The 20,175-nt window shown below is 44.1% G+C and overlaps 1 protein-coding gene across 6 annotated transcripts in view; it reads right to left on the bottom strand.

Moving 5' to 3' along the window:
* UBE3B (ubiquitin protein ligase E3B) overlaps positions 1–20,175 on the bottom strand; it is a 57,709-nt gene that overhangs the window by 15,062 nt on the left and 22,472 nt on the right. For 5 of the 6 annotated variants that reach the window (XM_067700497.1, XM_067700499.1, XM_067700496.1 and 2 more), the window contains exons 15-19: positions 9,482–9,653; positions 7,796–7,914; positions 7,046–7,160; positions 6,175–6,274; positions 1,648–1,767 (exon numbers count right to left, since the gene is read on the bottom strand). In XM_067700497.1, coding sequence (XP_067556598.1) covers positions 1,648–1,767; positions 6,175–6,274; positions 7,046–7,160; positions 7,796–7,914; positions 9,482–9,653 — 626 coding nt within the window. The remainder of the gene's footprint in view (positions 1–1,647; positions 1,768–6,174; positions 6,275–7,045; positions 7,161–7,795; positions 7,915–9,481; positions 9,654–20,175) is intronic. The other variant, XM_067700501.1, reaches the window with a different exon arrangement.

The following is a 20,175-nucleotide window of genomic DNA, read 5'->3' as shown; positions in this document are numbered from 1 at the left end:
AGACTCCCCGTTGTGCTGGCCACATGGGAGTGGGTATGACGGACGGTGGGATGGAGGAGTTTAAGAGACAGGAAAGGTGCATCTGGGTCCAACAAAGAAAGTGCTGGAGAAGTGAGTTCCTACAACACAGCTGGGCCTTTTTTCCTTTGAGTCAAAGCAGAGGTTGCAAACTGGTGGCCAGCAGGTTGAATTTGATAGGCAGACAGGTGTTATCTGACCTTCCAGGTACTTTACAAAACCTGACTAGTTCACAACACAAAGGATCTGTGGATTTCACATAAAACCCTAAATTTTGGTCCTTTCTTAACAAGCCGGAGCATTATAGAGCCCAAATCTCCACAAGGCAATACTCAGGTGGCCTCTTTTAGAGGCATGTGCTCTCCACCAGCCCCAACACTGAGGCTGGTTGTCAGTTGTCATTTATCAACTCACTTGTGAGGTCAGTCCAAGGGCTGTGCTTCAAGAAAAACGGGAGCAAGCAGTGGAAGTGGAGAATATTTCTATTCATTTAGCATGCAAACAAAACGCCCCGTGCCGAGACACTCTCAGCGAGCGCTACTCATCTCCATGACTGGCAGGGCCCCTGGGGGCACTTATAGTTCTTATCCTTAGTTTTCAGAATGTCAAAATCATCTGTTCACCACCTGCTGCCTTTCCCCGGCAGCTTTCAGTGTCAATCACCAGTGGTCAGAGAACTTAAACAAGTTCTCCAGGAGCGACAAACACAGCACAAATGCCCCGAGGCAGAAATGAAAACGTGTGCGGAGGAAGGGCTGCTGCCAATGCCGTTTGCTGGTGGCTGGCGATGCGGCCCCGGGCTGTCCGGGATCCCCTGACTGTTCTACGCTGCAGAACATGCCGATGAGGAACTGTGGCTGGAGTGTGATGAAAGGCAAGAGAGCAAGCATGGGCATATCAACGAAGCCAAGCCGCTCCTGGGAATGGGGACACGGGACTCAATCACCATACGCGCACATACGCTGCACAGTGCCGGAGGAGCGTGTGGCAGGCACGATGCAGACACTGCAGGTGCATGCATTTATTATGACAATGTTCAGGGTCTTGTTCCAGCAAAATCAACATATCACGACAACTTCCTGACATACGGAGGACAGTGTCCTGAGGACAGGCACCTATTTCAAAGTCACACAAAGTCGCTGCATGGGAGGAACCCTGGACGCTGGGTTTGGCATAGGTGGGCCACTTCACGTGCAGCTCCTAAGTTTATGTCCAAAAAGAGCGTGTAGCTCTGTGATCGATGTATTTCCCAGGATGGCTCAGTAACTTAACACCCGCACTCCAGCCTCCACACTCACAGCTGGGCGGCTGGGCAAAGCGCCTGCCAGGACAGACAGAGTCTGCACAGGTCTAAGCGTGTCTGTCCTCATTTCAGAGGCACAGAGTGTTGGCCACTCTCACCTCGTGGGGTAAAGGGAGGGAAATGCTGCGCTGGGGTCTCCAGAACTGAGGGCGTGTTTAATCAAGCAGTGCTCAGAGCAGCTGGCAGGACAAACAGGCCCTTCCTGCACCCACAGCCTTGGCTTCAGTGTCATTAGATCAAGGAGTGATAAGAACAGTTCAGAGGCCACAGGTCACCCACTAGAAACCCTACGGTTTACAGAGCGCACTTTGCAACAGGCTTCTTACCTCCAACATCCGGGACCGGCGGATGGTAATGTGAGTGACATGAGGGGAGGCAGAGCTGGTTTCCACAAGCCCCAGTCTCTCCTTCTCCTTGGTCACCATGTTTCGGAACAGAAGAACTCTCTGAAATGAGCAAAGGTGAGACCGATAAAGGGGTCAACAACTGAGGATCCCCTAAAACACACTGTACAAAATTAATGAAATGTAAGCACGTGAGAGGCTCCCAGAATGGGATGCTTTGATGCGTGCTACAGGTTAGAAGTGTTTTGTGAGGACAGTAAACTTCCCCCCAAATGCTCTTGGGAATGAGAAATATAGCTGAATACATGCCAAGGGGAAAGGTTCCAGAAAGAGTGGTCTGGCTGCAGCCAGAGCCCAGCTAAGAACAGTCTGGGAGAAAAATCATTCTCCTTGTTCAGTCAATAATCCACCGTAAAAACCTTGCGGCAGCACGCATTACAGAGGGTGCTTTATGTAGCCGTGCCTGCTTTAGAGGAAATCAATAGCATGAATTTAAAACACAGAAACATTTCAAAGATATATATATTTTGCTGTCAGAAACGTGTAAATGACCCTACAGTATAAAGGTCCCTGACCTTTCCACCTGCCTCCTCTGTCTCCTCAAGCACATCGCAGTCCCAGTAATATTTCTCAAGGATCATTTAAATAGAACCCTCTTGCATTCTCAAGATTCTGACAGGCTCCTTAAGGAGAGCATTGACCTTTGGCCCCATCCTGTAATAGCACTCAAATCATGTCAGCGGAATGAACGAATAACTCCAACCTCAGCTGTTTTTCTGAAAAACGGAAATCTCCCCAAAGTCAAAAGCATTGTTAAATACAAAAAATAACAGCCACTAGTAATAACAGTAGTAATAAGAGCTAACTATACACGAGGGGAGGCTACTGCATTTTCATTTGATCATTCTATTAGCTCCCTGAAGTAAATAAGGTGACAGAAAAAGCCACTGCCGACAACCTCCTGAGATGGGGGATGTGCTCAGTGGAGGCACTAGTCAGTGAAGGGGTGCCATGTGGCTGGTTTACAAGTCTAGAAACTAGGACTGAAGTGCCCTGAAAAACAGCAAAAGCTCTCAGGGCTCCTTGGCAACGCGGAAGGGAGAGCGCGGGCTGAGGACAGCGAGGGTGGCTGGAGATGCACATGCCGGGGACTCTCGCCTCTGCCTTCTGTGCTGGGGAGCTGGAGACGAGCACAGGTATTTAACTCACGGGGGGCCATGTGGCATGACTGCTTCCCGTGACCCCCAAGTCTTTAGCACGATCACCTGAACAAGGGGTGCTGTCTTGTGGAACTTGAGGCAGAAGATAAGCCTCCTGTCAAGGTTAATACTATATGGAGCAGAGACAGCGGACACAGAGGCAGAACTACAGAGGTGACCACAAGATTGCCGGCCTCCCATGAATTGCAGAAAGACTGGATGGGGCTCTGGATTTCTGTGGGGCAGGGAAGAAGGTTTGGGGTAACTTTCACCAGCTCTCAAGGGGCTAGGAGACCTCAGTGAGCACAGTGGACATCTAGGTAAGGATCATCATCCCACTTTGCAGATGAGGAAACTGTCATGCAAGGTCACACAGCTGGTGCACGGGGGACCAGGGCCCATGCACAGACCACCACACTACCCACCCCTACCCACTACACGTGGCCCTAGGCCTTCTAGGCCAAAGAGAGGGAGAGGGAGAGGGAGAGGGAGAGGGGGAGGGGGAGGGGGAGGGGGAGGGGAGGGGAGGGGAGGGGAGGGGAGGGGGAGGGGAGGGGGAGGGGAGGGGAGGGGGAGGGGGAGGGGGAGGGGGAGGGGGAGGGAGAGGGAGGGAGGCCTTAAGTACCAGTCAGGAGATGAACTGCACGTAACCATGTAAAAGCAACAAAAGAGAATGCAGAGGATGAAGTGCTGCGTGTGTGAACCAGGCAGAGCTGAGACTTTTAAAAATATTAAGGAAAGCAATAAAGGCACTATAAGCCACCCACTCAGGTGGGATCAAGAATGAGGGAGAGGTTCGGTGTCTAGGGCAGATGGCATAACAGTAACAGATGAGAGAGACAACGCAGGCCTGGAGAGAGGCTTTCACCCCCTGTATGCCCCAGTAAGAACGTCACCGGAAGAGAACAGCACACACGCTGTGAAGAGAGGGGAAGCCCGAGACACAGAAAACACGCCAAGCCTCAGACACTATCCCAGGCCTGCTGGTGCCATCACAGGAGCAGGACAGGGGCCAGAAGATGAAGAAGGGCCCTATTTTCCCAAGGGAGGCAATAGATTTATGAGCCAAGGACGAATGGCTCATAATCTTCATGACGTAGATCTTAAGCGCCCCCCACCCCGCCCTTGGTGAGGATTACCATACAGCCTGGACTCTTAAGTCAGGTCAGCTAAACCCAGAGCTTCCCAGACTTTCCTGTTCTCAGCACCCCTAACAGCTCAGTAATATTTCTTACTGCAATCTTAGGTCAAAAGAAATACCTAACAGTTCCATTTAGTAGACAGTTAAGTCCTAACAACTTAATAAGTGTTTATGTCCTAAGAACTTAGTAGCTGTATTTAAAAAACACACATAAATTGAAATTTAAAATATTTTAATTTCATTTTTTTAAAACCCAGCTTAGCAAATAGGACATCATCAAGAAGAATGGAGCAGAATTTAACGCTGACGCTGTGAACTCAAGCAAGTACTTCACACGGTGCCCAACAGATTTCACTGTGTTTCCCTCAAAAAATTAAAATATCCTGTAGCAACCGGGGTGCCGCAGCGCACCGTTTGTTAACTGCAGACACACAGAGTGGAGATTCCAGAGCAGACGCTGTGGGCCAGGGCTGAAGTCAGACACCCAGGAACGGGGCGAGGAGCCGCACTTTAAGTCAGATTCCACCAACCTGGACTAGACCCACGAGGTGAAGGGCTGGAACCCACTTCAAATGAGGACTGGCTGGAGAAGGGAAGGGCACCACCCTTGGAAAACAGACCACCCAGAAAGCAAACCGCAGAAGATGACACCATCCACTTTTAGTGGCTGTTCAAGGACCAAAGGGTAGAAGTTACAGGGAAGTAGATTGTGTAAGACAAGGAAGGATGTTCCACCACTGGGAAGACAGAAGCCACGCAATGGCCTGCTCTGCAAAGCTGCGCATCCTCTATCTGAGGCAGGGGCAGGGATGCCGCTAAGGGGCTCACGCACAGAGGGCGTGCGACTAAGTCATCTCCATGAGAGGCTTAGTTCTGTCTAAGCCTTCTGAGAGGCTCTGCTGTCAGGCGCAGTAAGAATTTAAACGGCCACATGTTTGTGAACCGCTGCTTGAGGGGAAGTAAAGAAGGGCAGCCACAAGTATGACATCAAGGTCAAGACAATACCAGAGAACAGTGAGGAGGACTAAGTAAGTCAGGAGAGAAAGGAAAGGGCACCTGTGGGTTCTAAGGAGCCTCCCCCCGAAGGAGCAGACATTTCTGGAGCGCTCACCACACACCAGGGACGCCCCTCATCTCCCGGGCACCCCTGCCGCAGCACCTGGCCCTTCCCAAGGTTCTCACACCCCGTGGCTCTGTATGCCACACACCCCAGTTCTCTTCCTTCCTCTGATCACTCCTCTCCCCGTGCAGGGCTCTGGCCTCCATCCCCGGTCTGCTCACTCCCTCTGGCTCCCTGACCACCTCAGCCTCATGCATGAATGCACCGAGGAGGTCGCAAGCCGTCCGCATGTCGAGTCCACCTCCAGCCCCGTCCTCTCTCCTGCACTCCAGACCCTCGAGGAGCCGCAGACACGTCGCCTGCTCCCGGCTCTTCCCAGTCCCACTCCTGCCTGTGCCCCTACCTCTGGGAATGGCCCTCTCGAGCAGCCAGGCCCCCAAGTCAGAAACCTGAGCATGCTCTGAATTCCTCCTCTCCTTCCCCCGGAGTGCCATCGTTCTTCAAGGCCCGGAGGTGCTACCTCCTTCAGAATCTCTTGATGTCATTGTCTTTCTACTCCCGTGGGCCCACCCGAGTTCAGGCCAGTTGGCCATGACACCTGCCTCTCGCCAGTCCTTCAGGCGACGGCCAGAAGGAATTTTCTAAAGCAGAGTTCTGACCAGGTGCCTCCACAGCTAAAAACTCCGATGGCTCTGGACAAAATCCACGCTCCCACCCTTGGGTTACGAGGCCCTTCCTGCTCCAGCTTCTACGAACCTCCTCAGCTTCATTTCTTGACTCCACCCGGCTCTCGCTTGGCACCACATTCTCTCTCACCTTGGGCCTGCAAGCACAGTCCGACTACCTGTGGAGTCTTCTCCTGAGCCCCTGCCCTGGGTGCCCACGGCATCCATCCCCATAGCATCCACCCCACACTAGCCAAATGGACAGTTCACACTGTCTTCAATCTCTGCACCCCCAGCACCTGGCATAACAGCTGCAACAGCATAAGAGCCAGTCAGCATCTGCGTTTACTGAATGATCGTTTTTATTCATTTCTAATAATCGCGATAACAAAAATGGACAGTCAGGAACTTGGTGGGAGGACCCCAGCTCTGAGTGTAACTCACGTTTTTGTGAGGAATGACGTGCGGGATGTACTGCAGGATCAGCTGAGCCCGTTTTCTGTCCTTGTCAAGTTCCTGGAAGAGCACGCTAGGTTTGAGATCCCTTAAAAACAAAGACATGGATTTGGGATAAAGAACAAGAAAACCATCCTCTAGTGCAGGGCTGGCCAGCTACAGCCTATGGGTCAAATCCAGCCTGCTGCCCATTTTTGTAAATAAAATTTTAATGGAACAGTCATACCCATTCATTAGGTACTGTCTCTACCTGCTTTCGCACTACAATGGCAGAGTTGAGGAGGTGCAACAGACACTGTCTGGTGTGCAAAGCCTGAAATATCTACTGTCTGGCCCTTTACAGAAAAAGTCTGCTAATCTCTATTTTAGTGCCACAACTTCAATAGTTACATAAGAGTTGATCTGTCATTGATTAAAAAAAGGCAGACATGATCTTATGTTTAGTTGTTGCAAGAGGATTTCCGTACCCAACCCCCCAACAAACCTAGCTGTGGTTTTTATCCCGCTAATTCTGCTCATAAAAACTGCCATTTAATGATCATAACCTGTTGCTTAGTTCAGCTGAAAGAACTTTTCTTTCCAGTTTGCGTGTGAAACATCTGCTCAATGCGAGCTCTGGCTGCCAACACTGAGCTCTAATCATCTTCAGCGTACTGTGTCCTAACAGAAGCAACTGCAAGGTGACCTGTCCTGACAGGTGCTTTATAGGGACATATGCAGATGAAAGGACAAGATGAAGAAGACGGACCAAGTCCTCTCTGCCCTAAAACGTAAGTGCTGAGCATCAGGCCACAATGGTCCCAGCGGCAAGACAGAGGGACTCCAGCCTCCGTCAACCCCCTTCCCACCCCGAGCTCACTTGCGCAGCCAGTGGTCCTCGGGGGCGAAGCGCCGCCGGCAGTCCCGCTCGTAGAGCACCATCAGCCACCCGTGGACGGACTGGAACAGCTCCAAGGTCTCACCCTTGGCATTCTCTGTGGGGAAAACAACCAGGAGAGCCACAGTCTCGGAGCTGCTCAGAACTGGAGGGGACAGGAGGATAGCCCGAGTCTCCTCTCGTCAGCCCCGAGGCCCAGCAGTTCTTCGTCTCCCTCATGCTGAACGTTACATGGAATCAACAGGATTAAAAGGCTCCCTGGGTACATTCTAAGGGCCTGTGGGACCCGGGAATGTCTCAGACACAATCACTCGCGCTGCCTCCCACTTGTATGTCATACAAAGGACCTTTTAATCTAAGGGGTTTGGTGCTGATCGACTGGAAACACTTCAGGAGGTAGACTCTAACTTGAAGTGGGACCAGGCACGTGTTTTATCTTCATGAAAATCAACTCAAAGAATCAAAAGGAGTTTCAGGGCAAAATTAATCATGAATAATCCTTCACACACACATGTAAATCCTCAAGGATGCCTGGGAGAGTAAGACTTCCATAACCACACTACTATCTTAAGGGGTCAAAAGAGTGGAGAAATAAAACTTCTAACTATGTGAATAAATGTGCATTTTGAATTAACTTTGATGGACAACAAGGCTAAGAAGCAGCTGATGTTATAGACTCTAGACTTCCCATGTGTAGCAGCAATTAAACAACGGCTGACATCTTTACCTTACCTACGATTCCATCCCAGATCATCTTAAACACAAAGGAATTCAGAAAAGAGGAGATCGTGACCAGTTCTTCTAGTTTGAATGAAATCTGTTCTTCATAAACTTCAATGTCATCAAGGATCCTAAGTCAGACAGAAAATTATTCATAATTTCCCACTAAAAAGAAGGGGAAAAAAAGATCTATTCCTCATACTAGACAAAATAATTTTAAGAAATAAGCTCTATCTGTTAGATAAAATTTACAGGTAAAAGGATATGATGGAAGGGTGGGTGGAGGTATAGATGAAGCAAGAGTGGCCATGAGTCAATAACTAACTAATGAAATTGGTGACAGGTACGTGAAGGTTCATTATACTATTCTTTCCACTTTCTATTTATTTGAAATCGTCTATAGTAAGAAGTTAAAAAATACAATTGAGAAAGGAAAGAAACGACACGTTCTGCTCTACCCTTTTCTTAGAATCTGACTGTGACACTGCTTATGAATTCATGTCTGAATTATTAAGGAATCTTGACTGAGAGTCTGTGTCTACTGAGGGAAGTTGTGGACTCTTATTCTGCATCTGTAACAGACACTAGGGGCACTGAGTAAGTGCTTGATAAGTATTTGAGGGTGAATGAATAAATGTCTGAAAGAATATATGAATAAATGAACCATAAGATGCAGCTCTATCTGAAAATCTCCTATAACTGCTCTATTCACTTTAGAGCCTGACTCACTCTTGGGTCACCCTTGACCAGGCAATTAAGGGGGTGTCACCAGCAGCCAAAGACCCCTGCTCTCCCCTCTAACTACTCACTGGGCCCTCCCTCCATGACTCATACCCAATCCGCCACCTACATACCCCTAATCCCCTCCTGCCAATCTCTCCCAGACCGAATATAACTTCCTGAGGTCCATTCTATCTTACAATTCTTCACCAACCTTTTGGGAAAAAGTGGAATTAAAAGAATACCAAATACTCAAGTAGACACATAAGCTTAAAGAAAAGGAACTGAACGGGACTAACATTTGTTAATTTCTCACTGTGCCAGGCACTGTACTAGGTACTTGACATTCCTTTTCTCATTTACTCCCTATCAGATTGGTAATATTGTCTCCATTCCAGTGTTGAGGAAACTGAGGCTCAGAGAGGTTAAGCAACTTGCCCAGGGTCAGCTTGACAACAGTTGTAAGAATAACAGCCAACACATACTGACTGCTGCCGGTGCCTGGGACTATGCCTATCACTGATCTCTTCTGTACCTTCCCACACGGCTAAGAGGTAGGTGCTATGAACTCCTATCTATAGATGAGGAAACTGAGGCCCAGAGAGGTGGAGCCCCTTCCCCTCTGGACCAGGGTGTCTCAGTGAGTGGCTGAGCCAGGTTCTGCACACTGGCTCTGGAATTTTCCAATTAACTACCTAGCACAGTGAGTAAACAGCCGAGGTGTGATTTGAACCGAGCTCTAGAAGACCCCAAAGCCCACATAAGTGGTAATGACCCAGCTCTCCTGAAAGGATGGGAACTAACAACTGCTGAATCCCTACTAAGTGCCACCCACTTTGTAAATGTCTTGTCTAATTCTTCTAATGACAGGTCCAAATGCTTGCAGTAATCACATTAACAAATGCTTCCTTGCTGACACTGTAATTTGGTCTCTCCACATTCTAGGAAAGGAATTCAGCCCCACAGCAGTCAACCTACGTGATGAGGTGCCGGGAACAGTCACAGAACAGCATCAGCATGGCCAAGAGCTGCTTAGACTCTTCAGTGTCATTGTTGAGGCATTCCAAGAAGAGCTTTAACCCTCCGTGGGGCCCCAGTTCACAGATAAACGCCCAAAGTTTGGGCAGCAGGTCATCAAGGTAAGTGAGACCTGGAAAAGGATAGAGAAACCCAAGCTTCAGGTGGGGCTCCACCTGGTCCCTTATGTCTCCTCTCCTTCGGGAAAACAAAACACTTAAACCTATTAGTGACCATTTAATGCATGTTGAGAGAAAGAAGGTGCAATCACGAAGAATAACATCGCCATGAGAACAACAATGATAATAGCAAGCTAATATTTAACGGGTGCTTGCTATGTGTCAGATACCATTCTAAATACTTCCTTTTCACCTTGGGAAACCCGATGTTATCACCATTTTAAGGGAGGACACTGATGCTCAGAGAGATTGAGTAACTGGCCCCAAATCACACAACCAGTAAGTGTCAGAGCCAAGAACAGAACCCAGATCTGCTGACTCAGTGTTTATGTTTTAAATCAGGGATCAGCAATTTTCTTCTGGAAAGGGCCAGAGAGTCAGTATTTTTAGGTTTTCAGTCTGGACCAGTCTCTGTCACAACTACTCAATGTGCTACTATCACAGCATGAAAGCAGCCATAGACAATAGGTAAATAAATGCACGTGGCTGTGTTCCCAACAAAACTTTAATCACAAAAGCAAGCGGTGAGCTGGACTTGGCCCATGGGCCATAGTTTGCCAACCCCTGCTTTAAACTATCTTGCAGGCTTATCCACATTTAGCAAAGCTTTCCTCTCATCTACTGCTATTATTCTATCTCTGTTAAAAATGGGAAAGCAGCGAATGACAATATGAGATACTCTGAAGAGTTACACAAAAAATTGACCCCGGGAGAAGCAGAGGGCTTCTCCATGGCTAGGCCTCAGGCACACAAGCTGCATCACTGTTCTCTATGAAGGCTTTTAATACGGCTATTGACCTAGAAAGTGTGGCTCTAAAGTTCCACTTGTCACTGAATGTACAGTAAGATGTGTTCCTCAAATTATTCCTCAGAAAAGGAGGAGTCACCTTATATTTGAGTCCTTATAATGCCTCTCACTTTACAGAGCACTTTGAATGGCTTAATTTTGAACAAAGATTTTGAACAAACTGTTTGGGGAAGATATGTTAGCCTGGGGGCAGACTCAATCAATGCTACTTATGGATGTTTAGAGGGTGAACTGAAGGGACTGTAATGGAGGCAAAGAAATTTAACAACCATCTCATTATTATTCCTAAAGGTTTGACCTCACGTTTTCAAGGGTAAGGGGATGTGGTTACAAAATGCAGAAACCTCACAATTTAAAAATAAGTTAAAAAAAACAAAAACAAAAAACAGGGTGACTGAGAGGACCTTCAAGATGGCAGAGGCATAAGATGTGGAGATCACCTTCCTCCCCACAAATACATCAAAAATACATCTACATGTGGAACAACTCCTACAGAACACCTACTGAATGCTGGCAGAAGACCTCAGACTTCCCAAAAGGCAAGAAACTCCCCACGTACATGGCCATGTGGCTGACAGGGTCTTGGTGCTCTGGCCGGAGGTCAGGCCTGAGCCTCTGAGGTGGGAGAGCCAAGTTCAGGACATTGGACCACCAGAGACCTCCTGGCCCCACGTGATATCAATTGGCGAGAGCTCTCCCAGAGAACTCCGTCGCAATGGTAAGACCCAGCTCCACTCAATGGCCAGCAAACTCCAGGGCTGGACACCCCAGACCAAACAACTAGCAAGATGGGAACAAAACCCCACCCATTAGCAGAGAGGCTGCCTAAAATCATACTAAGTTCACAAACACCCCAAAACACACCACCGGACACGGTTCTGCCCACCAGAAAGACAAGATCCAGCCTCATCCACCAGAACACAGGCACCAGGCCCTTCTACCAGGAAACCTACACAACCCATTGAACCAACCTCACCCACTGGGGGCAGACACCAAAAACAACAGGAACTACAAACCTGCAGCCTGTGAAAAGGAGACCCCAAACACAGTAAGTTAAGCAAAATGAGAAGACAGAGAAATATGCAGCAGATGAAGGAGCAAGGTAAAAACCCACCAGACCAAACATATGAAGAGGAAATAGGCAGTCTACCTGGAAAAGAATTCAGAGTACTGATAGTAAACATGACCCAAAATCTTGGAAATAGAATGGAGGAAATATGAGAAACGTTTAACAAGGACCCAGAAGAACTAAACAGCAAACAAACAATGATGAACAACACAATAAATGAAATTAAAAAGTCTCTAGAAGGAATCAATAGCAGAATAACTGAGGCACAACAGGTAAGTGACCTGGAAGATAAAATAGTGGAAATAACTATCACAGAGCAGAATAAAGAAAAAAGAATGAAGAGAATTGAGGACAGTCTCAGAGACCTCAGGGACAACATTAAATGCACCAACATCCAAATTATAGGGGTCCAAGAAGAAGAAGAGAAAAAGAAAGGGACTGAGAAAATATTTGTAGAGATTAGAGTTGAAAACTTCCCTAACATGGGAAAGGAAATAGCCACCCAAGTCCAAGAAGCACAGAGAGCCCCATACAGGATAAATCCAAGGAGAAACATGCCAAGACACATATTAATCAAACTATCAAAAATTAAATACAAAGAAAAAGAAAAAAGCAGCAAGGGAAAAGCAACAAATAACATACAGGGGATCTCCATAAGGTTAACAGCTGATCTTTCAGCAGAAACTCTGCAAGCCAGAAGGGAGTGGCAGGACATATTTAAAGTGATGAAAGGGAAAACCTATAACCAAGATTACTCTACCCAGCAAGGATCTCATTCAGATTCGACGGAGAAATTAAAACCTTCACACACAAGCAAAAAAGCTAAGAGAATTCAGCACCACCAAACCAGCTTTACAACAAATGCTAAAGGAACTTCTCTAGGCAGGAAACACAGAAAAGGAAAACACCTACAATAACAAACCCCAAACAATTAAGAAAATGGTAACAGGAACATACATATTGATAATTACCTTAAATGTGAATGGATTAAATGCTCCAACCAAAAGACACAGACTAGCTGAATGGATACAAAAACAAGACCCGTATATATGCTGTCTACAAGAGACCCACTTCAGACCTAGGGACACATACAGACTGAAAGTGAGGGGATGGAAAAAGATATTCCATGCAAATGGAAATCAAAAGAAAGCTGGAGTAGCAATTCTCATATCAGACAAAACAGACTTTAAAATAAAGACTATTACAAGAGACAAAGAAGGACACTACGTAATGATCAAGGGATCAATCCAAGAAGATGTAACAATTATAAATATATATGCACCCAACATAGGAGCACCTCAATACATAAGGCAACTGCTAACAGCCATAAAAGGGGAAACTGACAATAACACAATAATAGTAGGGGACTTTAACACCCCACTTTCACCAATGGACAGATCAATCAAAATGAAAATAAATAAGGAAACACAAGCTTTAAATGATACATTAAACAAGATGGACTTAATTGATATTTATAGGACATTCCATCCAAAAAGAACAGAATACACTTTCTTCTCAAGTGCTCATGGAATATTCTCCGGGATACATTGTATCCCGGGTCACAAATCAAGCCTTGGTAAATTTAAGAAAACTGAAATCGTATCAAGTATCTTTTCCAACCACAACGCTATGAGACTAGATACTAATTACAGGAATAAAACTGTAAAAAATACAAACACATAGAGGCTAAACAATACGCTACTATGTAACCAAGAGATCACTGAAGAAATCAAAAAGGAAATTAAAAAAATACCAGAAACAAATGACAATGAAAATACGATGGCTCAAAACCTATGGGATGGAGTAAAAGCAGTTCTAAGAGGGAAATTAACAGCAATACAATCATACCTCAAGAAACAAGAAAAATCTCAAATTAACAACCTAACCTTACACCTAAAGCAATAGAGAAAGAAGAACAAAAACCCCCCAAAGTTAGCACAAGGAAAGAAATCATAAAGATCAGATCAGATATAAGTGAAAAAGAAATGAAAGAAATGATAGCAAAGATCATAAAACTAAAAGCTGGTTCTTTGAGAAGATAAACAAAATTGAATAACCATTAGCCAGACTCATCAAGAAAAAAAGGGAGAGGACTCAAATCAACAGAATTAGAAATGAAAAAGGAGAAATAACAACTGACATTGCAGAAATACAAAGGATCATGAGAGATTACTACAAGCAACTGTATGCCCATAAAATGGACAACCTGGAAGAAATGGACAAATTCTTAGAAAAGCACAACCTTCCGAGACTGAACCAGGAAGAAATAGAAAACATAAACAGACAAATCACAAGCACCTAAATTGAAACTGTGATTAAAAATATTCCAACAAGAGGCTTCCCTGGTGGCACAGTGGTTGACAGTCCGCCTGCTGATGCAGGGGACATGGGTTTGTGCCCCGGTCCGGGAAGATCCCACATGCTGCGAAGCGGCTGGGCCCGTGAGCCATGGCCGCTGAGCCTGCACGTCCGGAGCCTGTGCTCCGCAATGGGAGAGGCCACAACAGTGGGAGGCCCAGGTACCACAAAAAAAAAAAAAAAAAAAAATTCCAACAAACAAAAGCCCAGGACCAGATGGATTCACAGGCGAATCTATCAAATATTTAGAGAACAGCTAACACCTATCCTTCTCAAACTCTTCCAAAATATAGCAGAGGGAGGAACACTCCCAAACTCATTCTATGAGGCCACTATCACCCTGATACCAAAATCAGACAAAGATGTCACAAAAAAAGAAAACTACAGGCCAATCACTGATGAAAGATGCAAAAATCCTCAACAAAATACTAGCAAACAGAATCCAGCAGCACATTAAAAGGATCATACACCATGATCGAGTGGGGTTTATCCCAGGAACGCAAGGATTCTTCAGTATACTCAGATCAATCAATGTGATATTAACAAACTGAAGGACAAAAAAAGATACGATCATCTTGGGCTTCCCTGGTGGTGCAGTGGTTGAGAGTCCGCATGCTGATGCAGGGGACACAGGTTCGTGCCCCGGTCCGGGAAGATCCCACATGCCATGGAACGGCTAGGCCCGTGAGCCATGGCCGCTGAGCCTGCGCGTCCAGAGCCTGTGCTCCACAACGGGAGAGGCCACAACAGTGAGAGGCCCGCGTACCACAAAAAAAAAAAAAAAAAAAAGATATGATCATCTCAACAGATGCAGAAAAAGCTTTTGACAAAATTCAACACCCATTTATGATAAAAACTCTCCAGAAAGCAGGCATAGAGGGAACTTACCTCAACATAATAAAGGCCATATATGACAAACCCACAGCCAACATTGTCCTCAATGGTGAAAAACTGAAACCATTTCCACTAAGATCAGGAACAAAATAAGGTTGCCCACTCTTACCACTATTATTTAACAAAATTTTGGAAGTTTTAGCCACAGCAATCAGAGAAGAAAAAGAAATAAGAGGAATCCAAATCAGAAAAGAAGTAAAACTGTCACTGTTTGCAGATGACATGATACTATACATAGAGAATCGTAAAGATGCTACCAGAAAACTATTAGAGCTAATCAATGAATTTGGTAAAGTAGCTGGATACAAAATCAATGCACAGAAATCACTTGCATTCCTATTCACTAATGATGAAAAATCTGAAAGAGAAATTAAGGAAACAGTCCCATTTACCATTGCAACAAAAAGAATAAAATACCTAAGAATAAAACTACCTAAGGAGACAAAAGACCTGTATGCAGAAGACTATAAGACACTGATGAAAGAAATTAAAAATGATACAAACAGATGGAGAGATATGCCATGTTCCTGGATTGGAAGAATCAACGTTGTGAAATGACTATACTACCCAAAGCAATCTACAGATTCAATGCAATCCCTATCAAACTACCAATGGCATTTTTCACAGAACTAGAAGAAAAATTTCACAATTTGTATGGAAACACAAATGACCCTGAATAGCCAAAGCAATCTTGAGAAAGAAAAACAGAGCCGAAGGAATCAGGCTCCCAGACTTCAGACTATACTACAAAGCTACAGTAATCAAGACAGTATGGTACTGGTACAAAAACAGAACTATATATCAATGGAACAGGATAGAAAGCCCAGAGATAAACCCATGCACCTATGGTCACCTTATCTGTGATAAAGGAGGCAAGAATATACAATGGAGAAAAGACAGCCTCTTCAATAAGTTGTGCTGGGAAAACTAGACAGCTACATGTAAAAGAATGAAATTAGAACACTCCCTAACACCATACACAAAAACAAACTGAAAATGGATTAAAGACCTAAATGTAAGGCCAGACACTATAAAACTCTTCGAGGAAAACATAGGCAGAACACTCCATGACATAAATCATAGCAAGATCCTTTTTGACCCACCTCCCAAAGAAATGGAAATAAAAACAAAAATAAACAAGTGGAACCTAATGAAACTTAAAAGCTTTTGAACATCAAAGGAAACCATAAACAAGACGAAAAGACAACTCTCAGAATGCGAGAAAATATTTGCAAATGAAGCAACTGACAAAGGATAAATCTCCAAAATATACAAGCAGCTCACGCAGCTCAATAACAGAAAAAAACAACCCAATCCAAAAATGGGCAGAAGACCTAAATAGACATTTCTCCAAAGAAGATATACAGATTGCCAACAAACACATGAAAGGATGCTTAACATCACTAATCATTAGAGAAACGCAAATCAAAACTACAATGAGGTATCACCTCACACCAGTCAGAATGCCCATTGTCAAAAAATCTACAAACAATAAATGCCGGAGAGGTCGTGGAGAAAAGGGAACCCTCTTGCACTGTTGGTGGGAATGTAAATTGATACACCCATTATGGAGAACAGTATGGAAATTCCTTAAAAAACTAAAAATAGGACTACCATATGACCCAGCAATCCCACTACTGGGCATGTACCCTGAGAAAACCATAATTCAAAAGTGTCATGTACCACAACGTTCACTGCAGCACTATTTACGATAGCCAGGACATGGAAGCAACCTAAATGTCCATCGACAGATGAATGGATAAAGAAGATATCCATTCTTCTTTATGTATGTGGCACATATATACAATGCAATATTACTCAGCCATAAAAAGAAACGAAATTGAGTTATCTGTAGTGAGGGGGATGGACCTAGAGTCTGTCATATGGAGTGAAGTAAGTCAGAAAGAAAAAAACAAATACCGTATGCTAATATATATACATGGAATCTAAAGAAAAAAAATGGTTCTGAAGAACCCAGGGGCAGAACAGGAATAAAGATGCAGATGTAGAGAATGGACCTGAGGACACGGGGAGGGGGAAGGGTAAGTTGAGACAAAGTGAGAGAGAGGCATGGACATATATACACTACCAAATGTAAAGCAGATAGGTAGTGGGAAGCAGCTGCATAGCACAGGGAGATCAGCTCAGTGCTTTGTGTCCACATAGAGGGATGGGATAGAGAGGGTGGGAGGGAGACGCAGGAGGGCGGGGATATGGGGATATATGTATACATATAGCTGATTCACTTTGTTATACAGCAGCAACTAACACAACAATGTAAAGCAATTATACCCCAATAAAGATGTTAAAAAAAAAAACAGGGTGACTAAATAGCCAATAGATCAAGTAAGAAATCAAAAGAGAAATTAAAAAAATACCTTGAGACAAGTGAAAATGGAAATAAAACATTTCAACATTTATGGCATGCAGCAAAGTGGTTCTAAGAGGGAAGTTCATAGTGATTCATGCCTACCTCAAGAAACGACAAAAATCTCAAACAATCTAATTTTTTACCTTAAGGAACTAGAAAAAGAATAAATGAAGCCCAAAGTTAGTAGAAAGAAGTAAATAACAAAGATCAGAGGAGAAATAAATGAAATAGAGACTGAAAAGGCAACCAAAAAGATCAATGAAATTAAGAGCTGGTGCGTCTGGAGCCTGTGCTCCGCAACAAGAGAGGCCGCGATAGTGAGAGGCCCACGCACTGCGATGAAGAGTGGCCCCCGCTTGCCACAACTAGAGAAAGCCCTCTCACAGAAACGAAGACCTAACACAGCAAAAATAAATAAATAAATTACTAAACTCCTACCCCCAACATCTTCTTTAAAAAAAAAAAAATTAAGAGCTGGTTCTTTGAAATAAAGTTGACAAATCTTTAGCTAGACTCACCAAAAAAAAAAAAAAAAAAAAAAAAAAAGGCTCAAATAAAATCAGAAATGAAAGAAGAGACAACTGATTGAAAAAATACAAAATATCGGGCTTCCCTGGTGGCACAGTGGTTGAGAGTCCGCCTGCTGATGCAGGGGATGCGGGTTCGTGCCTGGGTCCGGGAAGATCCCACATGCCGCGGAGCGGCTGGGCCCGTGAGCCATGGCCTGCTGGGCCTGCGCATCTGGAGCCTGTGCTCCACAGCGGGAGAGGCCACAACAGTGAGAGGCCCGTGTACCGCAAAAAAAAAAAAATACAAAATATCCTAAGAGACTATTATGAACAATTATATGCCAACAAACTGGAGAACCTAGAAGAAATGGATAAATTCCTAGAAACATACAATCTTCTAAGACTGAATCATGAAGAAACAAATTCTGAATAGACCTATTACTAGTAAGAAAACTGAATCAAAAACCTCTCAACAAATAGAAGTCCAGGACCGGATGACCTCAATGATAAATTCTACCAAACATTCAAAGAAGAATTAATACCCATCCTTCTCAAACTCTTCCAAAAAACTGAAGAGGAGGGAATGCCTCCAAACCCATTTTACAAAGCCAGAATTACCCTGATATCAAAACCAGACAGACACAACAAAAAAAGAAAATTACAGGCTCTGATGAACATACATGCAAAAATCCTCAACAAAATATTAGCAAACCGAATTTGACAAGATATTAAAAAGATAATACACCATGATCAAATGGGATTTATTCCAGGAATGCAAGGATGGTTCAGTATCTGCAAATCAATCAATGTGATACATAATATTAACAAAATGAAAGATAAAAATCACATGATCATCTCAATATATGCAGAAAAAACATCTGAAAAAATTCAACATCCATTTACGATAAAAAAAACTCTCAACAAAGTGGGTACAGAGGGGATGTACTTCAACATAATAAAGGCCATATATGAAAAGCCCACAGCTAACATCATTGTGAAAAGCTAAAAGCTTTTCCTTTAAGGTCAGGAACAAAACAAGGAGGCCCACTCTCACCACTTTTATTCAACATGGTACTGGATGTCCTAGCCAGAACTAGGCAAGAAAAAATAAGTAAATAAAAGGTATCCCAGTTGGAAAGGAAGAAGTAAGATTCACTATTTGAGACGAGGTGATATTATATATAGAAAACCCTAAAGATTTCATTAAAAAAACTGTTAGAATAAATTAATTCATTAGAATTGCAGGATACAAAATCAATATACAAAAATTCGCTGCTATCAGAAATGAACTATCAGAAATAGAAATTACAAAAGCAATCCCATTTACAACTGCAACAAAAAGAATAATATATCTAGAATAAATTTAACCAAGGAGTTCTGAAAGACCTGTACACTGAAAACTATACGACACTGATAAGGGACTTCCCTGGTGGCGGAGTGGTTAAGAATCCGCCTGCCAACGCAGGGGACATGGGCTTGAGCCCTGCTCCAGGAAGATCCCACATGCCGCGGAGCAACTAAGCCCATGTGCCACGACTCCTGGGCCTGCACTCTAGGGCCCGCAAGCCACAACTACTGAGCCCACGTGCTACAACTACTGAAGCCCGTGTGCTTAGAGAAGCCACCACAATGAGAAACCCGCGCACCACAATAAAGAGTAGCCCCCACTTGCCTCAACTAGAGAAAGCCCGCGCGCAGCAACGAAGACCCAATGCAATGAAAAATAAATAAATAAATAAATAAATAAAATAAAATTAAAGACAGTGATAAAATAAATCAAAGAAGACACAAATAAATGGAAAGTTATTTCATGCTCATGGACTGGAAGAATTAATATTATTAAAATGTCCATACTACTCTAAGCAAGCTACAGATTCAATGCAATCCCTATCAAAATTCCAATGGCATTTTTCAGAGAAATAGAATCAAAATTTGTATGGAACCAAAAAAGACCCTGAATGGAAAGCAATCTGGAGACAGAAGAACAAAGCTGGAGGCATCGCGCACCCTGATTTCAAACTATATTACAAAGATACAGTAATCAAAACAGTATGGTACTGGCATAAAAACACACACACAGATGAATGGAACAGAATAGAGAGCCCAGAAATGAACCCACACATATATGGTCAATTAATTTACAACAAAGGAGGCAAGAATTTACAATGGGGAAAGAACAGTCTCTTCGATAAATGGTATTGGGAAACTGGAAAAGCCACAGGCAAAAGAATGAAACTAGACTACTACCTTACACTATATGTAAAAATAATCTCAAAATGGAGTAAAGAATTGAATGTAAGATCTGAAACCATGAAACTCCTAAAAGAAATCACAGGCAGTAAGCTCTTTGACAAGGGTCTTGGAAATGATTTTTTTGGACCTGACTCCAAAAGCAAAGTCAACAAAAATAAAAATCAGCAAGTGGGACTACAACAAACTAAAAAGCTTCTGCAGAGCAAAAGAAACC

This window comes from Pseudorca crassidens, chromosome 12, assembly GCF_039906515.1.
Source record: "Pseudorca crassidens isolate mPseCra1 chromosome 12, mPseCra1.hap1, whole genome shotgun sequence".
NCBI lineage: Eukaryota > Metazoa > Chordata > Mammalia > Artiodactyla > Delphinidae > Pseudorca > Pseudorca crassidens.
Note: the sequence above shows the minus strand (reverse complement) of the source record. Positions and strands in the feature narration are given on the sequence as shown.